The 20,669-nt window shown below is 41.1% G+C and overlaps 1 protein-coding gene across 4 annotated transcripts in view; it reads left to right on the forward strand.

Annotated features, from left to right (window-relative positions):
- The first annotated feature begins 1,564 nt into the window (after positions 1-1,564).
- The window catches only part of slc25a21 (solute carrier family 25 member 21), a 93,779-nt gene continuing 74,674 nt past the window's right edge, over positions 1,565-20,669 (forward strand). For 2 of the 4 annotated variants that reach the window (XM_040138177.1, XM_040138175.1), the window contains exon 1: positions 4,421-4,582. Coding sequence is in view for 1 of the 4 variants with exons in the window: in XM_040138174.1 (XP_039994108.1) it covers positions 1,801-1,870 (70 nt within the window). In the remaining 3 variants the exon portion in view is untranslated. Of the gene's footprint in view, positions 1,636-1,782; positions 1,871-2,095; positions 2,340-4,420; positions 4,583-20,669 lie in introns of those variants that run through there. The other 2 variants (XM_040138174.1, XM_040138176.1) reach the window with 2 other exon arrangements.

Consider the following 20,669-nt stretch of genomic DNA (forward strand, 5'->3'; position numbering starts at 1 on the left):
CAGTGCCAAAGACTTAATTACCTGTGGCTGTAAAAAAGGTTGCAATTTGCTCCTTTTTACAAAGGAGCTGTGGTGGTGGTCTGTGGATTTCAACGCTGAGAAATATTATCAGAATATCTTAAGAGATGATGAATCCACTGTAACCAACTGAATTCAAGCTGACAGGAACCTCAAGTGAAAAGCTAAAACAATTAATTGATTAGTTGATCGTCAGAAAATTAATCGTCCACAATTTGGATAATAATAATTTATGTCATAATGAGAAAAACATCCAGGTATTGGCTGGTTCAAGCTTCTCAAATGTGTGAATTTGCAGTTGTTCTCTCTTTTACATTTAGGATTGTGAGCTGGTCAAAACGATCAAGTTCACAACATCACCTTGAATGTGGGAACTTATCCTGGGGATTTTTCACTGTTTTCTGACATTTTTAGACTAAACAATGAATTGATTCATCCAAAAATCAATTTAACATGGCAATCCTTTGTGGAATCGATAAATCATTAATTGGAGCCCTACGCTGTCATTTGTGAAGGAGCAAACTTTAAGGTTTTTAAGCCGTCAGTTCCTAATGCATAAGTTTTCGAGTTTGATTCTCAAAATATCACTTTCGTCAATCGGAATACGTCTGACTCTCTTGGGCAAAACAGGAGGGGAGGCCCGTCTGGCCCTACCTAGTGTACAGAAGTGCCTTCAAAAATAAATACAAGGACAGAAGTATTATCGGAAAATGTGCTTAAAATATGAAAAGTGAAAGTACGCATTAGGCAGAGTAGCCACTTAGAGAATGCATGTGACATGATGATATGCATCATATTACTGTAATATGATGACTGACGCTTAATACATAAGCAGCATTTTAATAACACTGCTGGTCACGGTGGCATTCATTTTAACTACTTTATATACTGCTGGGTATTTAATCCATAGCCATGCGACATATTTGGTTTTAAAAGTTGATCATAAGTGTGGTTTATGTAAAAATCTTAATGTGTAAAGTAACTAGTAACTATGGCTTTAAAGTGGAATTAAAAAGTACAACATTTGCCTCTGAAATGTAGTGGACTGGAAGTATAACGTAGTGTAAAATTGAAATACTCAAGTAAAGTACCTCACATTTGTACTTAATTACAGTACTTGAGTAAAAGTACTTAGTTACTTTCCACCACTGCAGCAACCCCCGTGTTTAATATAAATTCAGTTACGTAGCCTTCTATCAAAAAGCGTGCTGTCAGATGAAGAGCACACAGAAGTCTCCGTTAACCACAGTCAAACTTGTTACTTCGTCCCTTTTACTGATGAAAAACCCAAAACCTTTATGAAAATAAAACGGCCTTTGAACTCATTATGTGACTGTTTGCTTTCGCATTGATCGCCGGTCTCTACTGACAATATCCAAACGTCTCATCGCCGTGGGGCAATCGGGGTGGGGATGAGCCTGAAACACTCCGGTGCTGGTAATTGATTCCACATTAGCCTAGCCTAGCCTAGCCTAGCCTAGCCTAGCCCTGCGAGCAGTCGGGGGAGATACCAGTGCAGCGCTCTCTCCAGCGTGGGGCTGCCGCCGCAGAAGCAGACGAGCCGACGCGAGCCCGCGACCGAGCGACCGAGCGACGTACCCCGGCGCGAAGCCACAGGTTGGTGGGGCGCTCGCCGGCGCTGGGGCACACTCCCCCAGCGCCCCGTGACACGGTGTGATCTATTGTGGCCCTGTGTGCAAAGGGCTACGTGTGGCGAGCTCGTAACGGCTGTGTGTCCCCCCCCCCCCATGTTTTCTGTGGTAGGAACCCGAAACGGTAATAATGACCACCAAGAAGCCGCAGAGCATGCTCCGGGAAGCCTCTCATCAGATCATTGCCGGCGGATCCGCTGGTAAGTCCGACAAAATGTTTCACTTCAGCAGTTTGAAACCACTGACTCAGGTTACGCAACGACTTTCTGGGCTGCACGCTGCTAAATGTGTGTAGCACGGCTACACGTTGCCCATTGCGCAAAAGTGCAGCGGCGCCCGCCTCGAGGACTTTTCCCCCAAAAAACAGCGCAGACTGTTTCTTGCCCCCACCGCACATGCGTGGCTCGTCCACAGGCGATTCAATGATCTCTTCGGCGGAAGGTCCATGGATCGACTCACCGAAGATCACCCAGGCGTTACCAAGATAGTTCTCTCCCTCTCACGTGCCGGATGCCCCCCGTGTGCTTCGCGAGGAACCGCTGTAGTTGTGCGCATGCGTTCAGGTGTCCGTGGATGATTCAGTCTGATTTTATTCGTCTGTAAACCAGGCACTAACGTCGACGACCACCTTCAGTCGTCGGGCTTTGAAGCAGGGCTTCAACTGGGCAGGTATTAAAAAAAAAAGGTTTCATTAAGCGATATAAAAACTTTGTCGATAAACTTTTAGCAATTAGAGCTGCATATTTGAATTACCTGCACCCACTGAGCACTTTATTAGGAACACCATACTAATAATGGATAGAGCCTCCATGTGCTCTCAAAACAGCCTCAGTTCTTCGTGGCCTGGATTACCCAGATGTTGCAAACATTCCTCATGAGATTCTGGTTCATGTTGGTGTGATTACGTCACATCATTTCTGCAGATTTTTGTCAGCCTCCCCTTTATGCTGCCATTCTCCCGGTCTACCGCGTGCCAAAGGTGTTCTACTGGACTCAGATCTGGTGAATGGGGAGGCCGCTGGGGTAAACTGAACCCATTGTCATGTTCATGAAACCAGTTTGAGACGACTTTTGCCTCGTGACATGGTGCATTACCATGCCTGAAGTAGCCATGAGAAGATGGATCAATTGTGGCCATAAATGGGACCCAAATGGTCAGCACCAATACTCTGACACGCTGCGGCAGTCAAACCATGATTGATTGGTATTAAGGGACTCAACGTGGGCCAAGGAAACATTCCCCACACCATTAGACCACCGCCACCAGCCTGGACTGTTGACACAAGGCGGGTTGGGTCCATGGTGTTAGGCTGTTATTGCCAGATTCTGACCCTACCATCTGCATGCCTCAGCAGAAAGCCAGACTCATCAGGCCAGGCTACGTTTTTTCAGTCTTTAACTGCAGCCTCAGATCTCGGTTCTTGGCTGACAGGAGTGGAACCCGACATGGTCTTCAGCTGTTGTAGCCCGTCCGCCTCGAGGCTCGACGCGTTGTGCATTCTGAGAAGCTTTTATGCTCACCACAGTTGTAAAGAGTGGTTATCTGAGTTGCTGCAGCCTTTCTTCCAGCTCCAACCAGTCTGGCCTCTCTCCTCTGACCTCTCTCATCAACAAGGCGTGTCTGTCCGCAGAACTGCTGCTCCCTGGATGTTTTTTTGTTTTTCGCACCATGCTGAGTAAACTTTAGAGACTGTTGTGTGGGAAAGTCCCAGGAGATCAGCAGTTTCAGAAATATTCAAACCAGCCTGTCTGGCACCAACAATCATGCCACGGTCAAAGTTGCTGAAATCACTTTTTTTTTTTTCCCCCACTCTGATGTTTGATGTGAACATTAACTGAAGATCCTGGCCTCTATCTGCATGACTTTATGCAGTGCACTGCTGCCAGATGATTGGCTGATTGGATAATAGCACGAATAAGCAGGTGTTCCTAATAAGGTGCTCAGTGAGTGGGTATATCCCACCCAGCTAATAAGAGGTTCACTTGCATTCTACATAGAGGGTGTAAGGTGTAGAGGGTTAGGGGTGAGAACCACTGCAAATATGGACATACAATATGTTTAACACCAGTGTTAACGCCTGATTAACCTTGTAAGGGCCCCCTGGGCAAAAGCCTGCTGTGGGCCCCCACTGACCCTTCACCTACTACCCTTTGAATATGTAACCTCTCGCCTCCAAGTTCCGATTAAGCAACCAGACTTCTTATGCTGAAACATTACTTAATATGTTTTAGCTTGTGGTAATCTGTGGTAAACACAATTGTATTTAGGAATATGCTCCGTGTGAGAACAATATAAACTAAAATAATAAAGGTCTGCTAATACTGCTAATAACCTAATACATTTATCAACTCATAAAATTACCAAAATAAGAGGAGATGGGGCCTATCAGGGTCAGGGGGCACACTTTGCCTGGGTTGTAATTCAGTCTTGCTCAGTGTAATGCAAAAATTCACAACGCTAGTGTATACCTGAGTAATGTTACAGATTTGCAAAATTATTAGATGCTTGAATTCTTTTTATTTGCACGAATTCTGCAAAAAGAACTCTTATTATACAATTTATTCATTTTTTAGACCTTGTTTTTTCTGTGATTGGCAATCAAGGAGGACAGCAAGTGAAGAGTTTCGTTGTACTGGGCAGTATCAGTATTGTTGCAGTATAGCTGTCGGCCACCGGTGGCAGCACTGAGCGCACAGTAGCTTAGTAGCACTGCGGTCAGTGAAGTGAAGAAGAAATTCCGCGCCATATTTAATAGTTTGTTTGGACCGTAGACTGTAAATAAAAAAAAGTTTGAACGTTAATGGAAGACGCCGAGGTCAACCCGAGTAAACTCCTCTCTTCTTGGATTAACTGTGTTTTTATTTTACTTTACACCAGCCTCAAAAGTCGCCAAAAGATTACCTGCCATCCGGTGAGTTTGTACTTTCGAATTTCTCCCCTTAACGAATTTTATCAGAGGCTGAAATGTACAGAGTCATGTCCGAGTTAATGAGGGGGGAAAAAAAATCCCGTGTTACCTGTGTTGGATTTAAGATTACCACTGATTTTAGTCCCACATCTGTTAGTTTAGCGAAATATTTTTCACAACGAAGCGACTGTCGTAGTCTGTCCACCCAAGCTGACAGGCCTTCGGGTGCACCTGGTAGAGAACCGGTGTGAAAACCCGTGAAGGCCTCAGAGCGGTGTTAGTGGATAAAACAACAAGAAAACTAAATATTATCAAAATCCCTCATTGAGAGAAGTTGGATGTAAAATAGACTTAGTTTGGATTTACTTTTTGAATCATTAGGACGCTTTATAACTGCGAAAACTTATATATTATTTTTTAGAATGTTTTTATATACTGTATATTCCAGCGGTTTTCAAACTTTACGGGAGGTGAAGATACTGCGTTAGGCGAAAGGAACGGATGCATGCAGGTGTTCTGAAAACAACACTAAGTTCGTTATTGAAGTGGGTCAAAACGATCAACAGTTGGCCAGGGCTAGTGACACGCAGCTGGAAGAGGCACTTGAAGAAGGCTGCTGTGAACGCAGAGAGACGTGATACATATATTTTTAGATTCCGCGTGACTTACGCTTCCCCAGGACACAATTAGCTCGACTGTCCATGGCAAATAAATGTCCACACACCCACTTAAAACTCACAGGAAAAAAGACGGGGCTTATAACTGCAGAACTTGCCCAAGAATCAGCACGTTTCTAAGTTTTCTTCAGCATCAAAGTATTTCATTCATTGTCACCAGTACATTTGATGGTACAAAGAGAACACTAACTGTTAATGGCGAACTCGGCGTACTCCATTTTTCCCCAAAATGTAAACGAATATACGGAAAAAAACGGGGCTGAATTTGTGAACAAGAAACATGTCTCCTACGGGAAAATGTAAAAAAAAAAAAAAAGGGCTGATTGGGCTGCTTTTTGTCAGTCGCTAGGCGTAGGCTAAAGGGCAGACTGAACTCCATATAGAAAAGACACCGGGCCCAACCGGGAAGTGAGCAGAAGTGAACCCTCTCGGTGCTTTGCTCTACTTTACAACTTTAAGCTTCAAAGAGAAAAAGAGAAGAAAAAAAAAACCCTCCTACGTTCAGTTTCCCACTGTCTGTATTCAGTTAATATCGCACAGTGTGACTGACACGTTGTCAGCTCGCGTGTGCTGAAGCAAAGGGGTAACGTGGAGACACACACACACACACACACACACACACACACACAGAGAACAGCTCTTGGGGAGGGTGATTAGAATATCCTGACGTTTTACCCTTGACCAGCGATTAGATGTGAGGGTGGGGGGAAGAAATGAATTAACGCTCTTCAGCAAATACGACTGATTTTGAATCAGGTGTTAGTTGCAGTGCGTGGAGGCTACTTAGGCTACGGGCAGTTGCCAGTTTATTAGGAACACCTAGCTAAAACTAGTGCAGTCTAACACCGCAGCCCTGCAATAAATCCCACTTTCATGAAGGTTATGAAGTTCATTTTCACGAGGTCACAGGACTCGTCCACAGCTTACTTGTCTCTCGTATAAATATGGATATGTGGAAAGAGTAACGTGCCTGCAGAGTGAAGTGGAGGGTTGTTGCATCATTCTATCTGTTGTGCCTTGTATGTCTCATAAAAATCTTTAGTTACAGTGTATTAGGAAATAGCCATTTGCTGCTAACCGTAAACAGATGTTAATTGCATGAAAAAATAGTGAATTCTCTTTCATATAAAACTCTTTTTTCTAAATTCACATTGTGTTAAAGGCTGTGCAAAACCAAAGTCAAAGTTCATAGTTAATCATTTTACATTCCTTGTCTTTGAACCATGTGCAAAAATAAGTGGTTATACCGGTAAGTCTGTGCAAGAAGTGTATTTAGTGTATTATAGTTTTTATTTTCCTTGTGTTGTAGAAGATCGATACCAAGCAAATAAATTAACACTTTGGATGACTACAGTAGCCAATTGAAATCTTCCTGTTGTTGTCAGAGGCTCTGCATGTGTGAAAGGTCACTGGTTTGACTTATTGCATGGGTAGTCAAAGTCATTTAGTTTAGGAAAGAAGTCATTTAAATGAGTCAATTACCCTTCATAAACAACTGCCACACTAAAATTTTAGTCTCAGTCCATAATTTGTTGTGCAGCTCACTGACAATCAGTCCCAGACTTTGGTTGTATGAGTATTTGTGGAATGAATATAATGCAAGAAACTGCGGAGAAGACGTATGGCTGCTCAGTAAAAGCCTTTTCTTGCATAAATGTTTTTCATTCTACAAGGATACAGAATTATTCTCCTAAAGTTAATTTCTTACGAGTTTGTTTTGTTAAGAGAAAGCCTCCTATTACCTGCGTGACAATTGTGTCATCAGTAATTTATCTATTTGTGATCCTTAGTTTAATTAACTTATTGAGTTATGTCATATTTAAAATTATTAGGCATCTCATACTTGGTGACCTCCAATGTTCTACTCTCATCTGTCTTTTGTGACCATCAAGTCAGGTTACAAAGTCTATTTACTGTGTCAGTTTATTTATTTATTTTTTTGAAGCTGAACAAGCCAACAGCTGTAACCAATAAGGACCGCAAAACATTTTCCACATGTTTTTATTCTTGGTGTTGTTGTGCTTAGCCACCAAGTTGATCAACACTGAAGGCTGTTGTCTTTCTGTCCACCGTGTTCTTCTGTCTGTGGAATATATTGTTTTCATATTCAGAAAATCACAATTACACAATGTATATCTTTATTTTAAATAGTATTGTTAGTTATTGTTTGGAGTATTGTTAATGATAAAGCTTATCTTACGTATTTAGGTTTCTCAATACAAACAGTAAAATAGGCATAAAGTGTCTTTTTATATATCGCCATCGCTCAAAAATGACTATAATCAATACCAGTGATTCAACAAATGCTTAACAAATCTATTTCCCAATTCGGTTTGTGGGAAACACTATGTTCACCTCCCTCCATCGACCGCTGGTGCTGCCAGTGAAGCCCACAACATTTCGTCAGTTTTTTAATATTGACCTCCACAACATTTCTCTTGGTTGTTTGCTCTCCTTATTTTTCTTACTTGTCGCTATCGTGAAAATTTGACCGTTTCTATGAGTTTCAGTCTGCTGTTAAATGAACGCTTTCTCTTTCCTAAACTAAAATTGTCATTATCTACTTACAATCCATGTTACAGCCAGTAGAAATTTGTACGACTCCCAGTACTAAGTAGTCTCTCAGTGCTCTCTCATGTTGATGAAGTTAATGGCGTAATATTTTTACAGCTCCCAACAAAATCATACAATGTTAGAAGTTTCTCTGAAGAGCGTGTAAAGTATATTCCAGGTGTTTTACATCCAAATGTTTGCCCTGTGGTTCCAGAGGTTCAATATTTACCTTATTCTCTCCAACACTTTGCTCACTCAACAATGATTTATTTAAGAGGGAACTAACAGTGGCTCCCAGCAGTGATAAGCAGTGTGTTCTGGCCCTTGTGCAGTTGAGTGCACAAGCAGAGCACAAAAAGAGATAATGGGCTGAAGATCAGACTTTTGGGCCCAAAGTTCACTTGTTTCACCACATAACCCTTATAATTGTGCTGCTTCAGCAGCACAGAGAGATGTGACGTTTTATTTACTGTATGAGTGTAGTTCACTATTTTCATTTTTTGATTCATCTGCTGATTGTGGTTTGGCCTGGTCTATAACATGTCAGAATTGGGGGAAAATGTTCCTCTCAGTTTCCCAAAGATAAAGGTTTCAACTTCAAATTGCTTGTTATGTCTCACCAGTGGTCCAAAATCCCAAAAATGAATTTTACTATCATATGAAACAGAGAGAAGCAGCAAATCCTAACAAAGAAAAGCTGAAACGAGGTAATTTTGGGCATTTTTGCTTGAAAAATGACTTCAACGGGTAATCACTTATCAAAAACCATAGAGAAATTTTCTGATAATGGAGTAATTGATTAATATACTAATCAACCAATCATTTCAGATCTAATTTTTATACTTTTTTAGTTTTTATCGTGGTAGCTAAGAAGGCATCATTATAGGGCCACAATGAACAATTATTTTTATTATCAATTAATCGGCAGATTAGTTTCTTGATTAATTGTTGCATCTAAAAAAAATCAGATACCAAAATATAATTAATTAAGATTTCCCATAGCCCAAGGTAATCTATTTCAAAAGCTTGTTTTATTCAACCAACAGTCCAAACCCGAAAATATTCACTGTACTATCATGTGACAAAGTGTCAAATCCTGACACTTGATAAGATAGAGCCAGCAAATATTGGGCATTTTTTCTCTTGACAAAAGGACTAAAATGATTGATCGATTACCAAAATATTTGCGGATTAATTTTTTGTCCATCAATTAATCGAATAAATCGTTGAAGCTCTACTTCATTGGTATCAAGAGTCTGTAGTGAGGATTCATATGGACAACTGAAGGCCGGATCATTGTGTGTTTGGTCCTGCAAACTTTAGGTGACTAAATTACATGATGGCAAGTACATAATGACTTCAAATTTGGCAATGAACTTTTCTTTTCATGCTCTTTTAATAAAACACTCACGTAATGATGAAGTATTCAGGGCGTGACTTGTTTCAGTTGATGTTTTTATGGAAAATTACGGGTCACATCTACTGTGGCACTGCTGCTTGTCCCTTTCCCTTTGGGCGTCACAAGCTCCCTGGTTCTGACAACCTACTGTGCTGAGCCCCCATCCAGAGGCTGTCTGGCTCTTGTCTGTCCTCACCAAGGATGATGGGAGTGTGCAGGGGACACAGGTTTTATACCAGAGCAGAATGACCTGTGTTCCCATCTCTCTCCATCATTTTTTAATGGGAATGGAAAGAGACTGGTCTTAATTTATGTGCAACCTGAGCATAGACATGAATTAAGGGGGAGAGAGCTGCATTTGGTGCTCTGTAAAGTAATCTGATCACAGTTTGACAGTCTGTGGTGTAAGTTGGCACCAGCAATTTTTTTTAATCTTTCTGAGAGCTCAGTGCTCTGACTGAGCTCCACTTCTCTATAAGGACGGGTTGTAAGGAATGAATTTACCCTCCCTGCAATAAGCTGATAGTTTGTGTGAAGTGTGTTGAGTGCCTGTTGGAAAAAAGTATGTTGATTTTAGTTTACTTTTAGCATAGTTTGATATAATAATACAATTTTTCTGTGTGTATGTTTTAGAGCTGAAATGATAAGACAGTCAGTTGAAAAAAACTTTTTTTGATAATCGAGTTTAGACTTTTATTTACTTAGCAAAAATGCCAAATATTTTTTAGTTCCAGCTCTGTAATTGTGGGGCAACGGGATAAATCTGGGGTGTTTGCCACATGCAAAGCGGGATAGATTAGAAAGAAAAGAAGGTGCCTAATGAGGTAGATTAGGAAGAAATAGAAAAACTACTGGATAGTTTTATCCCTTTGGGCCTTGTAAATATATTAAAATGAGGGAATATGACAAGTTTAGAGGTCAAAATTTGTAATTTATAGACTTGTAACACCTGTGATTACAGATCACAGTTAGACACTACTTTATTTTTGGAGTAGTCTCGCATGGGCAGACCTATCTCCACAGCGCTGTCTCAGCACTGGAGAATGGTCTGGCTGCACCCATTATCATTCTGTTATAGGGGAGAAAAAACTCTCTGGCTTGTTTGTATTTCATTAAGCCAATCACAATTGTCTTGGGCGGCGCCAAGCCCAGGATGCGGCGACGGGGCCCCTGCAAAAAAAAGTTCCAGGGGGGAACTTGTTTTGGTGGAAAAAACATTTGCGCCTGGGGAGGCGATTGCTGTCATTAAAATGGCGAATTCCCCACAAAGAAAATTCCACAAAAAAACAGTAAAAGATGTATGTCAACCGTGTGATTGAGTGATCCAAGTCTTTGTCAAAACTTGACATTTTCAGCATGTGGGGTGCTAGCTCGGAGGTTATAGTTGTTTCCCAAAGCGTGAGACACGCGGCCAGTGCTAGGCTTATACCAAAGTCCTTATAGGCAAATCTCATCACTCGGCAGCCATCTTTGCAAAGCCCCCAGGCAGTTATTTCGGGCGAACAAGACCAGGCCCCTATCTAAATGAATGGGGAGAAAGCCATAACAGTCATAACAGTCATACAGCTGCCCGAAGAGGGGCAGCTGTATGACTGTTATGACTCTTGACTCATTTATAACATCTCTGTTTATACCTACAGCCTACATCCTGTGAGTCAGACTATTGTAGAGCTGAAAAAGAGCTGAAACGGTTAGTCGATGGCTCAATTAGTTGATCGACGGCAAAAATATCTGCAACTATTTTGATAATCAATTAATCGTTTCTGTTCATTTGTTTAAAGCAAGAAATAGTGAAATAATGCAAAATGTGAAGATTTTTCAGCCTCTCAAATGAGAGATTTCATGCTTTTAAGACTTTTGGTTGAACAAAATAAGACATTTGAAAACATCACCTTTTGATTTTTTTTTTTGACGATTCATAGGCTAAACGATTAATCAATTAATCAACAAAAAAAATCTGCAGATTAATTGATAATGAAAATAATCATTATTTGCAGCCGTAATCACAAAACAAGCTATTGGATGAGATCAACTTGGGCTTCAGGAACTTGTGACAGGCATGTTTCATTTTTTTCTGACATTTTATAGCCCAAAACAATTTATCAAGGAATTAAATGGCAGAGTAATTGATGATGAACATGATTGTTAGATGCAGTCCTGATGTTTCCTGTAGTAATTACCTGTGTATTTCCTAAATGTCTAAATTCCACACAGTTGTGAGGTGGTAAGAAAGACTAATACTCCTCCTAGCATGAGTGCTGAAACATTTTAAATTTATATTTTAACGTGCATTCACATTTTGTCCACAAGGGGGCAGTAGTTGAATACTGTATTGCTTTTCAATGTAAAGGGCTGGTACAACGTTTCGGTTGTTATAACTTTAGCAAACAGGGAGACAGTAATAACGCATGGGTGATCTGCAGAGAAGGCACGTTATAAAAAAAAAAAAAAAAAGTTTTTTGTTTTATAAAAGAAAAAAAAAACAAGCAAACACAGTGCAATGTAAGTTCTCTTACTTGAATTAAGTGAATATAAAAGATGGAGGTACGAGTAGAAAATAGTTATTAAAATAATAATGTCATTTTGATTGAATACGCAGTGAACCCAATTTAAGAACAGAAAATGAAAAGCTATCTAGCGCGTTTCCTGCTTGTAATGTTTTCTCTAAGTCCTCAGTTATTTCCTCGGTAGATGCATTTTTTTTTTTTTTTTTTTTTTTTAAACTGCATGAGTAAATCGATCCGTCTCCAGCAAATGGACTGTAACGACATGAGACAGACGCCCTGCGTGTGATTACTGCAGGTCTCCCTCCGGACTGTCAGAGCCTCGCTCGGGCTCTTCTCGTTTAATTGGTTTTAAACAGTGAACCCGAAATCAGTCGGGAAAAAGAACAAATAAAGCCACTTAGACCAAACGAAGGCGGGGAAGAAGAGATGAGAGGAGAAATAAAATAAATAAAGTCAAACGGTGTTCATGAACGTGTGTGTGTGTGTGTGTGTGTGTGTGTGTGTGTGTGTCAACTTGCAGGGGGGGAGGTTATTCACTGACAGAGCCCGCAGTTAGCAATGAGTGTGTTTTTTTTTTTTTTTTTCTTTTTTTCTCTCTCCCCCCCTCCGCGATTCCCGAGTGGCTGCACCAATCACAGCCGAATTAGGCCTAATATTTATTTCCAGAAACAATTGTAGGTACATGTTTCAGCGGGGCTTTGATTGAACTCCCGGCGGACATGTTGTAGACAGATGTTTAGATGACCTCATGTTTGAAGTAATGTTGATTCTGGATTGGGGTGCTTCTTGGCCTGTTCCTCTAAATCAGCTCCCTCTACCTCCCATCTTTTTTTTTTTCTTTTTTTTTGGGTGTGTGTGTCTCAGTCTAGGAGGGCATGCGGAGGCTCACGTCCCTCTTTTTTTTTTTTTTTTTTAAATGTGGGCTTTGGCTCGCACTAAATAGCACGCATTTACGTTTTCTGCCCCATCCTTGGCGGACACACATGTCCGGGCACGGGGGTCGCGGATGGCTTGGTTAAAATGAGCCGTGGCGGTGCTGAGGGATGGCTACTTAACCGGACACATCTGTCTTTTTGTTCTCAACGCATCGTCTTTACACGTGTCCGTCTCCGAGCGAGGCCAGGATTGACCACCGAGGCGGGCAACCTCTGACAAGCGCGTGAACCTTCGACGACACTGCATCGATTATTAGGCCGACGGTCAATTTCTTGATAGAAGCGATGTCAGACATTAATTTGCGCGGATTTTCTGCCGCGTCATTATTGAATAAATTGCGTGCTGCGGGGTGTGTGATTAAAGCAACCCCTCATTTAATATGGACAAATTACAACACACCAAGCATCCCTTGAACAAACACAAAAGATTTATTGTCTCCCGTCCGCCAATTACCGTCCTCGCTAAATGTGAATGATCGCGGTGTCATAAGAAATTAGTTGAATGCGAACAGGCATTAGGTCTAATGGTAGTCTAATTAATGCGCTGCAAAAGTCTGGCATCCCAGAGAGGATTGTACAAATTCAAAATGGTGATGATTAAAATACTGAATGCTTTTTGGAAAAAAAAAAAATTTCTGCGGCTAAGATATTCGAGAGCGGTGACATAGCTGAATGAGGAGGCCCGAGTTATTCTTCATAGCTGAAATTAAATTATATTTTATTACAGTATAACGGGGCTTAGGTTCATTTTAACATACGAAAACGCTATTATGAATAATGTTGTTTAAAAAAAAAAAGAAATGTCCCATGAACAAAACCATGAACTAAATATCCCCCGAAATGCCATAAGCTGGTCACTGCTAATGTGCAGCAAACACGCATTAATACCAGCCCCTGGGGAATATGAGGGTGATTTTTTTTTTTTTCTTTTCGTTTGGAACAGAAGTGAGGAACCTCAGGTCACGGTTTTTGCTTTACAAGACTGTGGGTGCTGGGGGGGGGGGCGCCGTTCGGCGGACTTCCCGTGCGTTCTGACAGCAATATGCCGCTGAAGATGTTCGGTCATCCAGGGTCGGGTGAACTCGAACGAGAGGTCCCTGACGGCTTCCTCTTTAAATCACAGGAGTGTCCGCGAAGAGCAGCCTCGTTCTGTTGAAGTTCCACAAATACTCCAGAATGGTGTGTGTATATATATATATATATATATATATATATATATATATATATATATATATATATATATAAAAAGTCGAAACATGTTTTTGTTTATTTAACAAAACCAGACTAAGCCATTGACGGCAGACTGCATGCCCCTATTGATTTATCTGTTAGATCCACGTTTTAGCTTATGTAATGCCAGCAGCAGGAATCAAAGGCACGCATGAGAAAACGCTTCAGATTCCGCTCGCAGGCTTCTGGCCGCGCGGGGGGAGTCGTTATGTGACAGGTGTCATCGATTTTCCCCGACGTGACCTCGGCCCGGGACTGTGATCTGCCTCTCCCGGGCTTTGGGTGTAACAAACCAAAGAGAGAGGTACCCGCGTCCTCAATCACGCAGGGGGAGAGAGTGTAGCCGGAATAGTCGGTTTGGTGTTTTAAAAAAAATAAAATAAAAAGTTGTATTAAAACATGATTGAAAACTTAAAATCAACTCAAGAAACCATCCAGCAGCAGCCCTTGGACTGGTGTCGGTTGGTATTCCGGTGGTGATACTTCTCGGGTGTTCAAGTCCCGCACGTGTTTAAGTGCGGATGCAGCGCGGGCTGTACCAGAACCAGGCATCCGCCGCGTGGACCCACGGAAAAGTCTGGACCGAAATGAAAGCGTTTTTCCCAGTTTTTAGCGCGGGGCCTGTGATGTGATGTGATGTGATGTATGAGCCCCAGTCGCGCTCCCGACGTTATCTTAATGACATGATTTATGAAAAACGGTTCACTGGCGCAGTTTAGGGGGACCGGAGGAGGCCGGGCGCTGGGGAGGGAGACTGAAGTGAGTCCAGCCAAGACGCAACGCGCAATTACCGGATTTTACTTGCTCGAGCTCGCACGGGCAAGCGCACGCGCACGGCTAAACTCCAGCAGTCGGCCAAGAGAGGCCGCGTGCACCGCGGCGACTTCTGAATCAGCTGTTGTTAGTCAGGGACTGAGTCTAGTGGGTTATTGGTTTCAGGTGCCAAACTGCTGCATCATTAATGACATGATTGCATTATTGCATAGCATATAATATTACATTATTGCATCCATTATTACACTTAATGTCATTAAAAAGCTAATAGGCATAAAAATGTTCAATAAATCTATGATTTTAAATGAAAATAATTGGGCCTAGTTAATTGTAATAGTTAAATTTTGGTTTTTCCACAAGGATAAACAGTAGCTATACACACTGTGGTGCCTTAATACATATAGCTCACTGTTATTCTGTTCAGGTCATATTTACATTAAAAATATGAACTGCTAATTGGGGAGAGACTCTTAACGCTTAATGGTTGTTGTAACTGGGATAGGTGGGATGTTTTCTGTGGACAGATGTCACAAATTGCACAAATTGAGTCACAGCATGAGCATGGTGATGATGCAAGGTTGCATAACTTCAGCAGTCTAGGCTCCCAGTGATCACTTATTGGCCTAATCACACTAATGGATCATTTGGTTCATTTTGTAAATGGAAAGCTACCAACATGCTCAAGTTGATTAATGGTTTATTTGAAATGGATTTAGAAGAATGATGAAGGATATTAAGTATCATATCGTCAGTACAGAGATAATCTACAACTGTCTTGGTCAAGTCAAAGCTCACATTTTTTCATAACAGCCTCTTGTTAATCTCATGGTCCGGCATTGCAACACACACACATACATGCATGTTCCTAGACTAATAATAATAATAATTATAGTGTTATGGTAAGAGTTGAGTCAGGAGGATAATTATGATTGCTCAACATGGGAGGCTTTCTCTGGATCATTTCCTCCGATTTAGAGGTAGCAATTATTAAAACCAGGACACTGTGCTGCAGGAAGCTCAGTGGAGCTGATCTTAGATTGTGGCGCAAAGTATTTCATCGCATCATTGCATGATTTCATACAGCAAACAAAGTTCTTCTACACCTTTTGCCACAGCATTCAAGTGGTACAAGTCATTCTTATACATGTGTAGAGGGGTATATCCAGCACAAGAAAAGCAAGCTAAACCAGGAAAGAGGACAAATGTAAAGAAAGTGCTGAGATCACTCGGACGTTTCATGGAAGGTATAAAGTAAAAAGTGAAGGCATACATAGTGCAGCACATGGCAACAATAATAAAACCGGGAGGGAGATCAGCTAAACACGCTATGCTTAATTGAGCACTTAGACTAAGTAGTCATGGGGCAAAGAAAGAGTGACCCTGTAAGAAAATGAAAGTTTACAGTTGTGAGAATGGACCGTGTGTTTTTTAGTGTGCGTGCGTGCGTGCGTGCGTGCGTGCATACATGTGTTTTTTTGTTTGTTTTTTTTGTTTTTGTTTTTTTCCCTTTTCATTCATCTGTGTTATGTATTCATGCAAAGGAAATGGTTGCGTGTGTGTACGTGGGCTATGTTTTTTTAGGCCACGAAATGGACAAGTTTACATGTTTGTTTGTTTGTTTTTGCCTGCATGTGCATTCAAGAGAGAAATTTATACCAGGAAATTGGACATAATTGTGTATGTTTGCGCAAGACATGCGTGCACATGCGTCCAAGGAAATTGATATATTTAAGTGTGTGTGTTCTTATGTGTCTGGATTATGTTTTAAGATGTGTGTATATTTTTTGAGTCTCGATCTGTCTTGAACCTCTGGAGAGCTACTGCCCGTCATTCCCTCAGAGTTATTATCTCAGTGTGTGGATGTTTGACACATTGCTGCATTCGGGGTTCTATAAATAATAGTAAATTTGTATTGCTAAAAACAGGGGCTAAACAGTTCATCAAAATATAATTGAAATCGCAGTATGGCCAAGTGCAATATCCAAATTGCAGGAGCTACAGTCTTTTTTTTTTGATGTGTCATAACATACCATTATAAATGAAGCATTGTGGCGCTACAGAGATGCCCCGGCCTACAAATCATACACTCTGGACAAAAGGGAACACGCTTGTTTGGTGCAGACCCCAGCCAAAATCACATGATCATCGTTTTTGCATTATTATTTTTTTTTTTGCATAGCCCTATTCAGCCCCAATAAAAACACACAAATAAATCTGTTTCAACATTTCTTCTTGGCCACTCGAGAGCCGCAACATGCCCTCTGTTTATCCTCTAATCCCCTTGTTCCTCATGAACACTGACGTGTGTTGAAAAGCCTTGAACTGGGCATTTAACTTTTTGCCCTGTAGCTCATAGCTGCAGTCGGTATCAGGTCAGAAACATGGGCCTGCTGCACTGCAGTACAAGTAACCACTGGATGGGTTCCGAATGCTGATTTTTCAGGCTCACCGGTTTTTGATCTCTTGTTTAATAGTTTTTGTTTTGTTTGAAGAAATCTTTGAAAAAAAAAGTCAAGGCCAAGGCAAACCTCATGTTATTTCAACTGAATTTGATACACGATTCAAGAGTTCAGATACAGTAATTACAAACCCTCTGTGCTCCTGCTGTAAGCGCTGAAATATAAATAAACATAATAAGTACTGTCAAAAAAACAAAAACAAAACCGGACAAACTAAAAACCCTGAATTACATGGCTGTTTGTGTGTGTGTGTGTGTGTGTGTGTGTGTGTGTGTGTGTGTGTGCGCGCGGGGATGGATGGATGTGTGCATTGTGTGCGTCTGTCCTGTGATTGTCTGGATGAGCTGGAAATTTACAACACAGGTTTTTACAGTAAGCCCCTGCCAAAAACTGTAATTCTTTCTCCCCTTTTAGCTCTGTAGTTGGGAGACAGGCCTGCCCACTTCGGGTTAACTCTATCAAGATGAACAGCTTTTGGGCTAGTGCAGTAATCATAATGTAATTTGTTGTGCTCATGGGCCAATTTGTGTCGTTTCAGGGGATATATTCCGTGCCTGGTGGCCATGCTCGAGCATGTCCCGGGGCAAGGCTTTAATTAGGAAAGCTCAAATTTATAGACACTTTGTATTATTTCTGATCTTGAGTGGTTGGAGGATGACATACTTAAGAGAGGGATGCTGGCAGAGGACAAGGAAAAATTTGATAATGAGAAACAAAACTGAATGAAAGGTCATGCTAGGAATTTGTTTACCATTTCATTATCATTTTGAAATCAAAGCGTCCTCCAGTGAAATCTAAGCAGACACAAATGTCACAATCTGGAAAGAGCTTATAAAGAACGGTTAGAGGTATGCACCGGTTCGCTTAGGTTTGTTTGAAATTAGAACAAGGGATGGAGATGTAAGTGACCTGCCAGGTTGTAGTAGAAAACAGTGTGTTAGTGTGTTAATGGTCATCTGTTGGTAAAGCTGCTGCCCTGAAGACAAATATGCTGCTCCTGCAGTATGTTCTAAATTTATCTGGTTTTAATTCCTGAAAAAAAAAAAAAAAAAAAGACAGAGTGAGTAAACCATATTAGGAGAAAGAAATCCTGGCTTTTCAAATTTTGGCATTAATTTGCTGCACAGCTATTTAATGAGGATTAAAATGTTTTGCCTTTACAGCAGAATCTGATCCAAATATTCCATGGATATGCTGACTCAGACAGAGTGACTAGAGGGCAGAAGTGAGCCATACTGCGTTTCGTTAATCTGCCTCAGTAATATAATGAGTTAAGAGTTTGTTCTGTTCCCAGCAGCACTTTTAGCAGTAAAGTACGGTGAAGTTATTGGATTTTAAGGTAATATGAAAATGGATAACGTCGCTGATCCTTTCACATGTATGCGCAAATGATTTCACTGAAGCGAGACATACAGCTCTGAAAATATGAGATAATCCCTTCACATCTGTGTTTGGTTTTCCACAGGTATTATTGGAAATGTTAATATTTCCAGCGCAAATGACCTACACAGCAGACGTTGTCCACATTTATTCTGAAAGGCCTCCAAGGTTTCATTCAGCACAGTGATTCTTGAAATTGTTTCGCCCCACACCAATATCCAAATCATGACTCAGATATGACGCCGGCAGTATTTTCTATGGCCTGTGTGAGTTTTAAAACAAGAGTTCACACCGAGATGCATTTAGTAGAACAGAGACCACACAGGGTGCCGGCCCAGCAGCTCTGGCGCTTTTGAAGCGGGTCCAGGGGGAGAGCAGTGGCCGAGAAACGGGACGAAGGAAGGTTAAGTTATCAGCGGTCCGACAGTGCGAGCACTCAGCTGGGCAGCTCTGTAATCAGAGGCTCTGACAGATGCTTTCTCGATAAGAATCCCCCAGAAGTTTTGGAGGAACACACAGGCAGCCAGCTGTTTCTATAGTGAGGCACTGATGTTGACGTCTTCAAAAGGAGGACATGAATCCAACAATAACTGTAGCAGAGTATGTCTCTTTTCAAGACATGGCACAAGTCTCCCTCGAGTCTGGTGCATACAGTATGTATGCGAGCAGGTGAATTTTTTTTTTTTTTTTTCCTCTTTTCCATCGTTTTCCCAATTGTATTCTTACTTTGTGGTTTCTTTTTGTGTTTTCCAGGTTTGCATGTGGTATGTAACAGTTAGAGGTGAATTATCAGTCAAAACTTTTCCTCCGTCTTTGCCTATACCGCACAAGAAGAAATCTTTTTAGAGCTCCATTGGTGTTCTGGTCTTTCCTGAATTGCGGTACTCACGGGTGTGTTTCATAATGGTACTTGGACCGTTGCAGCCTGATATATCGCACCCAGGGGAGAATCTGCACTCTGCGCCAATCTATCAGTCCCCAACTGGAGGAAGGCAGAATGACACGCTTAGGCCTCTGCGATTATGGCCCCCTATCATATTCAGAATTTCTTTAAATTGATGGTATGGCTTTTTTTTTTTTTTTTTCCCCATAAAGCCAAAATCGTGAGTGATCATACACAGACCACTGTGGTTTTGCAGATGTTTTTATTGTGATTACTTAAGGAAATGTTTTGTTAGTAAAATCTTTGTCTCGGATTATATGACTGTAGTTCTTCACTCATTTCTTAAGCCGCTAGGTAAACAGAAGAATGTAAGTTGATCAGTTATTAGACACTTTGTTTTAATAGTTCATTGGTATTTACATCACTTACAGCTTCTGGTTTAATACATTTATTATTCTAACTGTAATAATTATTATAAAAATATTACTCATGCTAATTTTAGCAACCTTTACTTTCTACTTGATACAATAACACTATGGTTTTTCTTAAGTGGAAAGGAGACAAGGTAATTACCCTTGGGGCAATTAGAAAAAGGGGCTGAGGGAGTAGCAAAGTCATTTTCTAACCCAAACATCCTGGTCTAAGGGGCCGGAGCGGCTGGACAGCCTCCTGGAGGCCGCTGGCTGGCTCACAGGGAGCCTATCGTGGGGAAGCGGATCAGGGTTTGTTTTCTTTCTCTGGAGGCAGGCCTCTGAAACTTCTGCCAGATGAACAGCACCTGAAACGCAGCGGATCTCCCACCACCGTCAGTAGAGGGAGTGATTTACTGTACTTGGCCAGGCGTGCTCTTGTGCATGAAATCCTTTAGTCAGCTTCTTCACACTGTAAGCAGTATAGTAGATCAGGGAGGGGGGAGTTTGTTGGTGGTTGAGGAAGCAAATGTTATTTTTTTGCAGTCTTTTAAAGGTGGCTTGGACATGTTTGTGTAAACCTACAAACATGCACAACCCACATAACACTGCCAGCTTAGTACTCTGTAATATTGATACATAATGAGGATATATGAATGTGAAAAGTAAATGTGGTTTCGGTGGATTCTGAAAATGTAAAAATGGTTCTAAATTTATATTTTTCTCTGTGGCTTGCTTTTATTTTTGGCAAATAATTAACCGGCACTGAAATTTAGAATAATTTAGCATTTTTAAAACAGCATAAATCAGTTTCAGAATTTTAATTCAGCGTAATTTTGCCTTCATGTTAACTACCTTACAAAAAATATTAGTAATTTATCTC

This window comes from Xiphias gladius, chromosome 10 (assembly GCF_016859285.1).
Source record: "Xiphias gladius isolate SHS-SW01 ecotype Sanya breed wild chromosome 10, ASM1685928v1, whole genome shotgun sequence".
In the NCBI taxonomy this organism is placed as follows: domain Eukaryota; kingdom Metazoa; phylum Chordata; class Actinopteri; order Istiophoriformes; family Xiphiidae; genus Xiphias; species Xiphias gladius.